This window comes from Helianthus annuus, chromosome 1 (assembly GCF_002127325.2).
Source record: "Helianthus annuus cultivar XRQ/B chromosome 1, HanXRQr2.0-SUNRISE, whole genome shotgun sequence".
In the NCBI taxonomy this organism is placed as follows: domain Eukaryota; kingdom Viridiplantae; phylum Streptophyta; class Magnoliopsida; order Asterales; family Asteraceae; genus Helianthus; species Helianthus annuus.
The window spans coordinates 135,621,227-135,634,781 of NC_035433.2; the positions used below are offsets into that span (position 1 = coordinate 135,621,227).

The following is a 13,555-nucleotide window of genomic DNA, read 5'->3' on the forward strand; positions in this document are numbered from 1 at the left end:
TGGTTGTTGTTTTTCTCCGACTAACCCCTCCTCATACCAGAACACATACACGCATCGCAGGTCAGAAATGGAGCCGACGAGGTTTTACCGGCAACGTTTAAGGCGACGCACGAAGGTGATGACCGAGCCATGACGGCCGGAAAACATAAGGGAGACCACCACCACAGCGGCGACGCGGTGGTGGGTGGTGGTGGCAGACAGGTATTCGGGCGAGGGTTCTACTATTGTTCTCCGATAAATAATTCCGGTAAACCCACTGTTCTCTTTTATTTTTAAAAGGATGATGATTGTTCACTGAAGATGATGATGAAACGACTGATGTTGAAGATGTTGAGGATCGGCTTGAGTTTTGGTTCGGGTTACAGACTCCGATTCGGGTCAGGAAATCAACCAAGTCAAACATCTGTTTCGGTCAACTCACGGTTTGGTTTTGGTCTCGGTTTAGGCTTCGGGTTGGACTCGGATGGAATTCGGGTGTTACGGTTCACTCGGTTGAGACTCGGTTCGGGCAAAGACAGTCACAGTAGGTCAACAAACAGGTTCGGGTCTCGGCTCGTATCTCGGTTAAGTTTCGAGCTTCGGTCAAACAGTCAAGACAGGTCAACCGTGGTCAAAGCTCGGTCAAACTGAGTCAACAACAGTCAACCGTAGTCAACGCCAGTTAACTCGGGTCAACAGGCAGTCAACGGTCAACTGTCGGGTCAACAAACAGTTAACACGCGACCCGGTAAAGTTTAACAACACGAAATTAACATAGATTTTTATAGATTTTAGACTTTATACAGTTAAACGCGACCGAGCTCGACCCGTTTCGTTTTGGTGTTAGTTACATTTATTATTACTTGACAAAAATTTATATAAATGAATTATATTAGTGAATTGCGGTTGAAAATTGTTGGATTTTGATAAAAATATATCGACACTCGATTGTCGGGATTTTCCAAAAACAGAGGAAACTTTGCCCGATTGTCGTTAAAACCCGAATTATAAAACGTATCTAAATGTTAACGACACTTATCGAAATCCAAGTTTTCTTATAAAATAAACATAAAAGTATATTTATTTTAGTGACGTTTTTTTTATAACTTATAAACTGAAATTTTAACCTTTCGACAACACGCGAGTTACAACTTAACGAAACCCGACACTTATTTAGATAAGCATAATTATCTATATTTATTCAAACATCGATACTTCCGAGTACTTTCATAAAATAAATATAACGATTTATATTTATTTCAAACGTCCTTACGTAGTGTACTTTTATAAGATAAATATAATATTTATATTTATTTCATTACGTTTTACGAAAGCTACGAAGAGTCGTACAACTATTCACCTACGCCTTCAAGTTCACGACGACTAGCACGACTTCGTAAGTATTATATTTATATATATATAAATATATATCTTAAATCTTTTGGAAAACTAAGTCATTTATTATCCCGATTATAAACGGGATCAAACAACCATAGACTGGTAAATCTAAGTCAAGATAACACTACCATAGAGTCGTTTAGTTAACGACTCGGTAGAGCTCGGACACGTAGTTTAACTACGTCGTTATACTAGAAACTGATAAGTTATTCCCTGTTAGGAATACTATAGATGCACGCTAGCTACTTCACGTTCTTGGAATGACATCGCAGAATCACGTTAAGCTAGCTTTGCACAGGAATGTTAAGGTGAGTTCATAACCCCCACTTTTTACTGTTTTACATTTTTATAAATGTTTTCGGGGGTGGAAAGACATGCAAGTTTTTGCAAAAGTAAACAATTTTTCGATAAGCGAAAACCTCATATTTCTAAACCATATTGCGAATGGATTTCAAGGAACTCAAATGGTTTACGAACGGTTTATACTAAACATACCGGTTTTACAAAACAAACGCGTATTTTCACAAACGTGCATGATTTTCATGACTAGTGACAGGAATGTCCTAGTTACTACAACGGGACTGGGTTGTTCTGCGTACGAACAACGAGACAACCCAATGGGTTTATGTCCCCCTTTTTCTTTTGAAATACATATTAACTAGGGTATGATTAAGCTATGGAATGAACTCTTGGATCACGTGCGAATAGGCGCTAACTTAGGCACCATTAATCCTTTTAAGGACCACGGAACAGGGGGTAGATCTATCGGGTACGGGCGAGCCCCACTCACGGTCCTTGTGCGGCCACTTAGAGTGCTTTTGTGTCCCTGTCGAAGTGAATCGACACTTAAATCGTCTACCGGGTTGAGTGCTTCCTATGTCGGCACACATATTAATGTCTTAGCTACACATTAATGATCAACATGTTCATAGACGCATTACATACCTACTTATAAACTGAACTTTCAAATGTTTTTAAGATTCATTTGATGTAAGCTCACAAATACATGGATTTACAAACCTTGATAACGTTTTTCAACTTATACCTAAGTAAGAGGACGCGTTGATCCTGCTTATAAAGGTTCGTTTGGGCTCGGCCAACTCTCTCTCGTGCAATGCACAAAGACTATTGTGGGCTAGACTCACGGTTTTTCATATATCATGCCAAGAAAATAATTTTACTATATTTTCTCAACAACTTCAAAACCGGTTATCAAAAAGATTTGTTTAAAGTCTTTTTCAAAACAAACTATGAACTCGCTCAACTTTATGTTGACTTTTTCGCATGTTCTTTCTCAGGTTGCATTTTCAAAACTATGAGACGGTTGGAATAGGAGAACCCATGGGAATTCGAGTACTTAGTTGCGTTCATTTTTCTAGAAGTCTTAGCTTATTTGCTTCCGCTGTGCAATGAAGATACCGGTCCAGTCACGCCAAGCTCTGATATTTCGGGGTATGACAGATATGGCATGATCAACTCCCGATCCTGAGGGTTTAAGCCCATAGGTCCCTGGCGAAACAGGTCGTTAAGACCGTTATTCATTGGAGCGTTCGTAAACGAGTAGAATTGTGCAACACATGTTATGGGAGTAGAGGTTGTAGAACTTACCATAGATCCAGAGGTGAGAGCGCCGATAGAAACGGGATTGCTCCCTGGATACACACTGCTGAACAAGTTTGTGCGGAGACTCTGCAACATTTCTTCTCGCTGCTGCTGCTGCTGTTGTAGCTGTCGTAACAAGTCAGCGTTCCGTAATAGGAAGGCATTGTCAAAGGTGGGTAGTGGTGTAGCGATTGGAGCGGTGACCGAGAGCGTGGTGACAGAGTTCGCGATTACAAAACTCGCAGCTGGAGGTGCTGATGCTATTCCCATAGAGGCCACTGCGGCGGCAACTGCTGTTGAGGCAGTTGTGGAAGCAACATTTCCTTCCCATATGTCATTGAATGACGGGAAAGTGCTTGTTGGAGCGGCTGTTGTGGATTCCATGTTTTGCACTAAACAGAGTTAACAGGAAATGAATTGGGTGAATTCGAGGGGATGACGCCACTGAAGACTCAAAAACCAGTCGGTCCGACCTGGCTAGAGTTATAGCTTCAGACGACCAAGCAATGAACCTGCAAGATCACAAGGAAACAAGCACACCGTTAGCCTCGTCACAGGGAGGGGGGCCTCTCTGTGACCAAGCTCGGGCGTGAGAATAAGTATTTGTGAGGAGGAAATAGGTTAGGGAGAGAGAGAGAGAGGAGAATTTAGAGAGAAAAAGTAGCCATTACGCATTTTGGAGGTCCAAGTATGGTATTTATAGTTTTTGGATATGCTGATATGGCAGGTTAGTTAGAGCCGGACCAGTCGTTGTCATGGCAGTTATGACCGTGGGGCCCAGTTAGTTATGGCGTAGCAACATCTTTGATCGTTCCGTCTGTGATGTGCGATCCGTCCGGGGGCGTGGCTGACCCTTATGTGGGAGGCCCGACCCCGTGTCTAGTGGTGATACGGTCCGACCGAGAACGTATCCTCATCATGATCCGTAACTTATGTTACTTTTTTTTGCCAAGCCAAAGTGTAGGACACACTCCGGTGTGAACTCCGGCAAACAAAGAACCAGATGATCAGTCAATGGATAGAAACTTATTCTAGAATCTTTGCAGCTTTTTGAGTGCTTCCTTCAGCAATTCAAGATCAATTGTTGCTTGAAAGAGATATAATGCATATGTTAACTACTTTTTTGAGGGAAAATTTGTCTTTAAACACCCTATTTAATCCAAAGAAACTTAAGAGTTAAAAGGTATTTATAAGAAGTAATGAGATTCAATTAAAAGGTATTTATAAGAAGTAGTGAGATTCAATTCTATAATATTAAAGTTATAAATGAATGATGGTGGTAACTAATAAAAAAATAGAGTAATAATAATAATCAGAAATGTTTGTTTAATTAAAAGATGCCTATAGTGAAATTGAAGGAATCTGTGTAATGACAAAAAATAGATAAGTTGTAATAAGAAACAAAATTAGATAATGTTATAAAACCAGATATACGTTTTCCCCATGTAACTGCCTTGGCAGTTAACACCTTGTAACCGCTTGTATTAACACCTTGTAACTCTTTGTATTATATAATACTCTTGTATATTATTATTTGGTGATTGGTTTTTCCAGAAGATTCAATACAATCACTTGCAATCTAATAGATAATTCCATTTGGTTTATATCACGTTATCAGCACGAAGATTCTCCACTGAGATTAACCGGTAATCCGCATCAACATCGTTCTTGGATTCGAACATCTTCGTTTCTCATAACCCGGGTACACATTCATTCTCCACAATATGATATATAAATTTACTGTCTACTAGATAATATCTTATATGCCTATATTTCAAAAGTAAGATGCACAAATTTAGATTTTACGAACAATTATCCTATTTTTCTCTATTTATCAACCCTAAAGAGCTATTTTTGTTCACTGAAGTATTAGGATAATCCATAATACCCATATGAAAACTGATTATACGAACAATTGATTTATATGTTTTGTTTTTCTCTGGCGACTGTCCTCAATCGCCAACTGGCACAACGGCGGTCACTGCCGCGACAAGCAACAAAACAAAACACATCATAAATAAAAAAAAAACTGATCTGATCAGCTATTACACCGTGTTTGTCACACCTACTGCAAAACTCTCACCTGAACCGTCTCCGGTTCAGTCGCCACCGGTTCACTACGAGAAGACGGCATCATCGTACGGCTCAAAGTTTTGTTTTCTTTTGGGAAGCCGTTGCCACACTTCAAAACGGGGATGAACAGAATTGAAGGTTCAACACTTTTCCGACATGTGTGAATCATCACGGACTACCTTCGGTGACGACATCCTTTATCTCTATCCATCATCTCTCATTCGGTATATATATAATCTCAACTCAAATTCGCTCCGGAACCGTTTTTTTTTCGGTGCCGCCATACTTTTCATCGGAACACGAAACCCACTACGTTTGGGTGTCTGCCAACCGTCATCCGCAATATAAGAAAAACAAGATTAGAAGAAAGAATGAAAGGGGTTTTGAAACTTTTGATTAATAAAGTTTATTATTGATAGAATACATAAGGGTTCTCTGATAATGGGTTTTATCTATTCTCTAGAATGTTTTTTTATTATTATCAAAAGTTGCTTGCTTGACAATTGTATTCCATTGAGAGAAAAGAAAAAAAATAGGAAAACCAAAAATTGATTTTTTTGGTAACTGATCTTTTTAATTTTCGTTTTTTCAAAGTTTGACTACAAATTTTAGTAACCGATCTTTTTAATTTACGTTTTTTCAAAGTTTGACTACAAAAACTTTATTATATTCAACATTCAAAGTTTAATATATTTTATTATAGTCAAATATTTAATTAAATTATCAAAACACAATTTCTATTTACAATATGAAATCATACAAGAGTTTTCAAATTCCTATCCTCTTATTAAAACGGTGTAAAGTATAGAACCCAAAGTTATAATTAAAAAGAACCCGAAATTCTCCTATAGTATCCATTATATACACATGCTTGTTATTAAACGCATGTCTCTTTCCTTTCGAGTTATGGAAAAACATTCAAGAAAGATTTGACCACCTGAAGTTGGTCTTACTCTCTAAAACTCGCTACAAGTGGGTTCAATTAAGGCTACAAAATCATAAGACTGTTAGTGAGTACAACTCTGCCCTACTTCGCATCACCTCTGAGCTTAAATTATGCGGTGAACAAATCACCGACAAAGATTGAGCAAAATATCTCAACGTCCCATTTATCCAACTTGCTCCTAGAGCAGTAGTACAAAGAATGTAATTTTACAAAGCATTCTGAGCTAATATCATGTTTGTTGGTCGCGGAACAAAACAACAAGCTCATTCTACAAAATCATTAATTGCGTGTTATGTGATGATTTTTTTTAGACTATTTGAACTATTGTTATGGTTTTATTTAAAACCTAGTGACGTTTGATTTATAGTTGCATGATGTTTTTATCATACTCAAACATGCAATTTCTTATATTTAACATGTTTTATTATTTCCAGAAGAAATATGTATACCAGCTCCAGTAGAGCTATTATTGATGATGAATGTCTGGTAGATAGCGGTAGTACTAACACTATTCTCAAAGATATGAAATTTTTCTCTGAGCTGTCTCCAGCAGAGACACCGATTAGTATGATATCTGGTGTCAGTAACCTTATCGAAGGCTCCGGCAGAGCACATATAACATTATCTTCTGGTACTAAATTAACTATTGATAATGCATTATATTCTAGTAAATGCAGAAGAAATTTACTCAGCTTTAAAGATATTCGAAAAAACGGTTACCACCTAAAAACAATATCTGAAAATAAAATTGAATATCTTAAAATTACTTCAAACAAAAATGGCCAAGAAACAATTGTTGAACAATTAGAAGCCTTATCCTCTGGATTATATTGTACTAATACCAATCCTATCGAATCATACATGGTGAGTAACCAAAAGCTATTAGATAAAGACACATTCAATATATGGCATGACCGTCTAGGTCACCCTGGTAGCATAATGATGAAACGAATAATCTTAAGTGCAACCGGGCACCCTCTAAATAACTTAAAAGTTTTGCTACCACAAGACTTATCATGTGCAGCATGCTCTCTGGGCAAACTTATAACTCGGCCCTCACAAATTAAATTGATACATGAAACCCTATCATTTTTAGAAAGAATCCAAGGGGATATTTGTGGGCCTATACATTCTCCGTGTGGACCATTCCGCTATTTCTTGGTCTTAATTGACGCATCCTCAAGGTGGTCACACGTGAGCCTTTTAGCTACTCGAAATGTAGCATTTTCCCGACTTTTAGCTCAAATCATACAATTGAGAGCAAATTTCCCGGAAAATCAAATTAAAAACATCCGGATGGGTAATGCAAGAGAGTTCACATCTCAAGCTTTTAATGACTATTGTATTTCAATTGGGATCAATGTTGAACATTTAGTACCTCATGTTCACACACAAAACGGTTTAGTTGAATCTCTGATTAAACGATTACAAATAATCACTAGACCACTCTTAATGAGATGTAAATTACCATCTTCTGCATGGGGTCATGCTATTTTGCATGTCGCTGCACTGATTAGATTGAGACCAACTGCTGATCATGAATACTCCCCATTGCAACTGGTTTCCAGACGAGAACCAAGTTTGTCCCACCTTAGAATTTTTGGTTGTGCGGTATACGTACCAATACTGCCACCACAACGTACTACAATGGGACCCCAAAGAAGACTGGTCATCTATATTTGTTTTAACTCCCCGTCCATAATTAAATATTTAGAACCAATGACGGGAGACATGTTTACAGCACAGTATGCTGACTATCATTTTGATGAAACAATGTTCCCAGTCTTAGGGGGAGATAAGGACAAAGAAAGACTGGTAACACAAGAAATAACGTGGAATGCACCATCGCTATCAAATCTCGACCCCCGAAGTGGTCAATGTGAATATGAAGTCCAAAAGATCATACATTTGCAGAGAATAGCGAATGAATTACCAGATGCATTCACAGACACGAATAGGGTAACAAAGTCACATGTACCAGCATCAAATGCACCTGCTCGAATTGAAGTAATCCCAGAAGAGATTACTATACAACGAAAGTGTGGGAGACCAATCGGTTCCAAAGACAAAAACCCACGGAAACGAAAAGAGCAAAGTAACGCAGTTGGTGAAAACTCACAAAAGGTTATAAATGAAACCCCGGTAGAGGTAAATGTCCCGGAAGAGACAATTATGATTCTAGAGGAAAATGAAGTTTCAGAAGAAACACCGGTACCGAACGAAAATGAGATCTCTATTAATTATGTACAAGATAGTACAATGTGGAACCGGAATAAAACACGTGTTGATGATATATTCGCATATGCTATAGCAACGGATGTAATCAATGAAAATGATTACGTACCTAAAACTTTAGAAGAGTGCATGCACAGAAATGATTGGCCAAGATGGAAAGAAGCCATGAATGCCGACTTAAGTTCGCTCGAAAAAGCGACATGTTTTCGGACCTGTAGTCCGAATGCCCATAGACGTCAAACCAGTAGGTTATAAATGGGTGTTTGCAATAAAGAGAAATGAAAAGAATGAGATTGTACGATATAAGGCTCGACTTGTAGCCCAAGGGTTTTCCCAAATCCCAGGAGTTGATTATGAGGAAACGTATTCCCCTGTAGTGGGTGCGATAACCCTTAGGTTCCTAATCGGCCTCACAATCTCTGAAGGACTTCATATGAGACTAATGGATGTCGTCACCGCATACTTATACGGGACACTTGAAAATGACATCTACATGAAAATCCCTAAAGGATTAAAATTGCCTGAAGCATTAAAATCAACACCTCGAGATATGTGTTCTATAAAGCTCCAGAGATCTTTATATGGTCTCAAACAATCTGGTCGTATATGGTACAATCGACTTAGTGAATATCTCGAAAAGGAAGGATACAAGTCTGATGTAATCAGTCCACGTGTCTTTATAAAACGATCACTCTCAAATTTCACTATAATAGCAGTCTATGTTGATGATATCAACATCATCGGATCTCCTGAAGAGATAGAGAAAGCTGCTCAGTTGTTAAAGAAGGAATTTGAAATGAAAGATCTTGGTATGATGAAATTATGAATCGGACTACAATTTGAGTATCTGTGCAATGGCACATTTGTCCATCAATCAAACAACATCTAGAAGATGTTAGTACGTTTCAATATGGATAAAGCACATCCGTTTAGCGTACCTATGGTTGTCCGACCGCTAGATCCACACAAGATCCTTATCGCCCTCAAGAAGAAGGCGAAGAAGTACTTGGTCCAGAAGTACCGTACTTAAGCGCGATCGGTGCCCTTATGTATCTCACAAATAACACAAGACCTGACATTGCATTTGCAATACATGTACTAGCGAGATACAGTTCGAATCCAACACGTAGACACTGGAATGGTGTAAAACATATATTCCGGTATATTTGCGGGACACAAGACTTAGGTCTTTTCTATCAGAAATATCAAAAGTCCCAGCTTGTTGGGTATGCTGATATCGGATATCTATCAGATCCTCACAAAGCAAAATCTCAGACAGGTTATGTATTCAGATACGGCGGCATAGCAATTTCTTGGAAGTCAACTAAGCAAACACTTACAGCAACATCATCAAATCATGCCGAATTGATAGCACTATATGATGCTGGTCGAGAATGCGTGTGGTTGAGATCAATGATTAATCACATACAAGAAACATGCAGATTAGAACAGATCAAGAAGGAGCCGACAATTATTTATGAAGACAATGTTGCTTGCATAGCCCAGATCAGAGAAGGTTACATCAAGGGTGATCGAACAAAGCACGTCTCACCAAAGTTTTTCTCAACATACGATTTGAAGAAAGAAGGGGAAATTGATGTTCGTCAGATCAAGTCAAGTGAAAATCTAGCAGACCTGTTTACAAAGTCTTTACCTAGAAGCAGTTTCGAGCAGTTATCACATAAGATCGGGCTTCGTAGGTTAAAAGACATTAGTTAAATTGAGGGGGAGCATTATACACGCTGTACTCTTTTCCTTGGCTAAGTTTTGTCCCATTGGGTTTTCTTAGCAAGGTTTTTAACGAGGCAGCATAACTGGTCCTGCAGTATCAGTTTATCATATTGGTCCTGAAGTATCGATTTAACATCATCCTGAAGAATGTTGTTAATAGTGTATAACGAACGGTATGTATATCTGAGGGGGAGTGTTATAAAACTAGATATACGTTTTCCCCATGTAACTGCCTTGGCAGTTAACACCTTGTAACCGCTTGTATTAACACCTTGTAACTGCTTGTATTATATAATACTCTTGTATATTATTATTTGGTGATTGGTTTTTCCAGAAGATTCAATACAATCACTTGCAATCTAATAGATAATTCCATTTGGTTTATATCAGATAAGTTTATGTTGAAAAAAAAAACATTATAAAAATAAACATGGTTCCACCATGCATGTCCTCCCTATCTTACCCTCCTCTCTCTCTCTCTCTCTCTCTCCCTATCTTACCAACCTATAGCCACCATCATTTAGCTCCCATTCCAACTCTACTAACCTACCGGCACAACCACCTTGATCCGACACCATAGTTGTCGCCTTCTGACACCCTTCATCGCCCAAAACAGTAGCTCAAAACCACCATTATTGCTGCTCAAAAGAACCATAGATACACTTACACCCAATCCCTACGACCTTGTACAACCATCTAACCTCGCCGAAAAAGAAAACAAAAGGCGTCCTTATGTTGGTCGATTCCCCCATACACGCAGGGCCGGACCTACGTTACGAGGAACGGGGTCCCGGACCCAATCTTTTTTTTAAAAAGTAGTAGAAACGGTATATAAAATTGTCTATGGACCCCATAAAACAATTTAGTTGAACCCCATAACAATGAAAGTGAGCCTAGTGCAGTGGTAAAACCCCTTGTTAACACACAAAACGTCATGGGTTTGATACTTGCTTCTTTGTTTTTTTGTGTTTTTTTTTTGGACCCCATTGTCCAAAAATCCCGAGTCCGCCACTGCATACACGCACACACACATACGATTAGGGGACACCATTGCTTGCTTATCGTTGATGTGGCTTACGTGTTGCTGATGTGCCATCATGGAGCCCATACCAGACTAACGGACATTTATAACATTTACTTTTACAAGTGTGTTGCTATAAAGAGTTTTTGCTTTTCAACTTTACACAGTGAAACAAATATCAGGTGTAATATCATCTTTGGATTCAATTGAATCACCATCTCTTTGTTATTTGTTACATTTTATGTTACACGCATGGGTGGATCAAGACCCATATATTTGACGAAATTAAAGACCACCACTCAAAGTTGACTCAACAGTATATACAATTCTTTTATAAAAAAAGATAGGCCTTTTGTTATTTCATCATAGATCGAAACAATATTGCGTCCTTGGCCGATTTCATTGATGCTCGGTTTGGGAAAGTTGATATATTGGTAACGATTTGAAATCCCTTTTTTTCACAAATTATATTATTCTCCCTAACATGCTATGTAACTTTGCTGCATTTTTTTTAAAAGAAGGCGAATTTCATAACAAAAGCACAAGCAAGAGGCTTTGTGCATTACAATACATGAACAAAAGAAAGAAAAACATTACAGATATAGTCCAGCCAATTAAAATTACACAGGAAAATCGGAGAATTTAAAACCTCGCCATTTTTCCCAACTGAGCTCAGTGTGACCTGCACGAGTTTTTACCCAGAAAAAGGAGTCCGCCTTTATGTCACCTATTACTTTTGTCAGCTGTGGATTCCGGTGGTTGAAGATCCTATCGTTTCTCGCCTTCCAGATGTGCCAGCAAGTTGCAGCGATAACCATCCCAATTGCCTTTTTTGTGCCCTTCGGAACCTTTTCGGCTGAAATTAGTTCCAGCAGCTGCACGATACTGATTAAGTAACGGGGGAACGGTATTTTAATCCATTGTAGAATTACGGTCCAAACACTTTGTGGGAAATCACAGGAGATGAGGAGATGGTTCGTGTTTTCACGATCTTCATTACAAATTGCACAGCCAAGATACGGAAGTGATACCCCCCCGCGCGTTCAACGCTTCCCTAGTTGGGATACGATCCAAAACCACCCGCCATATGAAACAATTCACCTTCTTCGGAATCCAGTGAAGCCATGATAGCAGTTTTGTTTCGGGGATGATGTTAATATGATCGAGTTCTGATCGTAGTCTACTCACGATGTAGGTGTCCTTGCTAGATCCTGTTCTCCATAGCCAGCGGTCTGGGCCGGGCCCAAGCGATGCTGATCTAAGCAACCCGGAGCAGTTCGACCAAGCGTCCAAGTGTTCAGGTAGAGAAAGAGGTACAGAGCTACCCCAAAACCATTCCAATGATTCGTTAATCCGCTTGTACCGTTGCTGGACGAAGCATCTTTTATCGGATTCCAAGGTGAAAAGGGTCCGGAATTCATCTCGGAGGGGCCTGTTTCCCACCCAAGTGTCCAGCCAGAAGAGTGTTTTATCTCCCACTCCTACGTATGGTACCATCCTTGCTTTAACATCAACGACCAGTTCATGCGTAACTCTTCCCAAATTGACAATGGACTTCCAAACCCCGGCTATCGAGCTGTTGAGCGGAATAGGAGCATGACGTCGAGTCCCACAATGGAAAGCCGAGATTGATTTGGCCCATAGGGATGTATTTTCGTTTTTGTACCTAAGACACCATTTGACGATCAAGGCTTTATTTGTGGAGGCGAGGCTGCCGATGCCTAAACCCCCTTCCTCCTTGGACGCAACTACTTTGAACCATGGTACCCAACTAATCTTGTTTTTTTCCAGGCAGCCACCCCAAAGGAATTTTCGGCGTATTCTTTCCAGTTGCTTGATAACAGCGAGTGGTGCACTGAATAACGAAAAATAGTACGTTGGAAGGTTACTTAAGACTGCTTCGATTAGAGTTAGTCGTCCACCGAAAGATAACGTCCTGGCCTTCCAAAGTGTGAGTTTTGTTCTCGAACTTCTCGATAATCGGCTTCCAATTCTTTACTAACCCCATATTTGCCCCAACCGGGGGACCGAGGTAGGTAAATGGAAAAGAGCCAGGTTTGCAGCTGAGAATTAGTGCCATGCTATTAATCTCAGCATTGGTAACACCGACCCCGTATAGTAGACTTTTGCTGAAGTTGACTTTAAGACCGGAGGCAAGGTGAAAACATCTTAAAAAACTAGCAAGATTTTTGAAGTTTGACAAGGACCAATCGCCGACAAATAGCACATCATCTGCATAAAGGAGGTGTGACAGTACTGGACCGTCGTTGGGAGTTTTCACGCCATTAAAAATACCTTCCATGTTGGCTTTGACTGCGGCTACATGTAGAGCTTCCATGGCAAGAATAAATAAAAGCGGTGAGAGCGGATCGCCCTGTCGTACCCCCCCTTTGAACCTCGAATTCGCTCGTTGTTGATCCATTAACTAGAATGGACGTTCTAGTTGAGGATAGTATGCCCGAAATCCATTTTCGCCACAAAACGGGGAAGCCCATTTGTTGCATGACGGAGTTGAGAAAACTCCAACTTAGGGAGTCGAAGGCCTTTTCAAAATCCACTTTAAAAAGTAG

At 39.5% G+C, this 13,555-nt stretch overlaps 1 protein-coding gene across 1 annotated transcript; it reads left to right on the top strand.

Annotated features, from left to right (window-relative positions):
- Nucleotides 1–9,646: 9,646 nt before the first annotated feature.
- On the top strand, nt 9,647–9,952 carry LOC118491538. The gene has a single exon (XM_035989391.1). It carries the CDS (start codon nt 9,647–9,649, stop codon nt 9,950–9,952), a length of 306 nt encoding a protein of 101 aa, XP_035845284.1.
- The last annotated feature ends 3,603 nt before the right edge of the window (nt 9,953–13,555 follow it).

Excerpts from the sequence above, each read along its gene's own strand:
- LOC118491538 (XM_035989391.1), top strand. The coding sequence starts at position 9,647 with ATGATTAATCACATACAAGAAACATGCAGATTAGAACAGATCAAGAAG.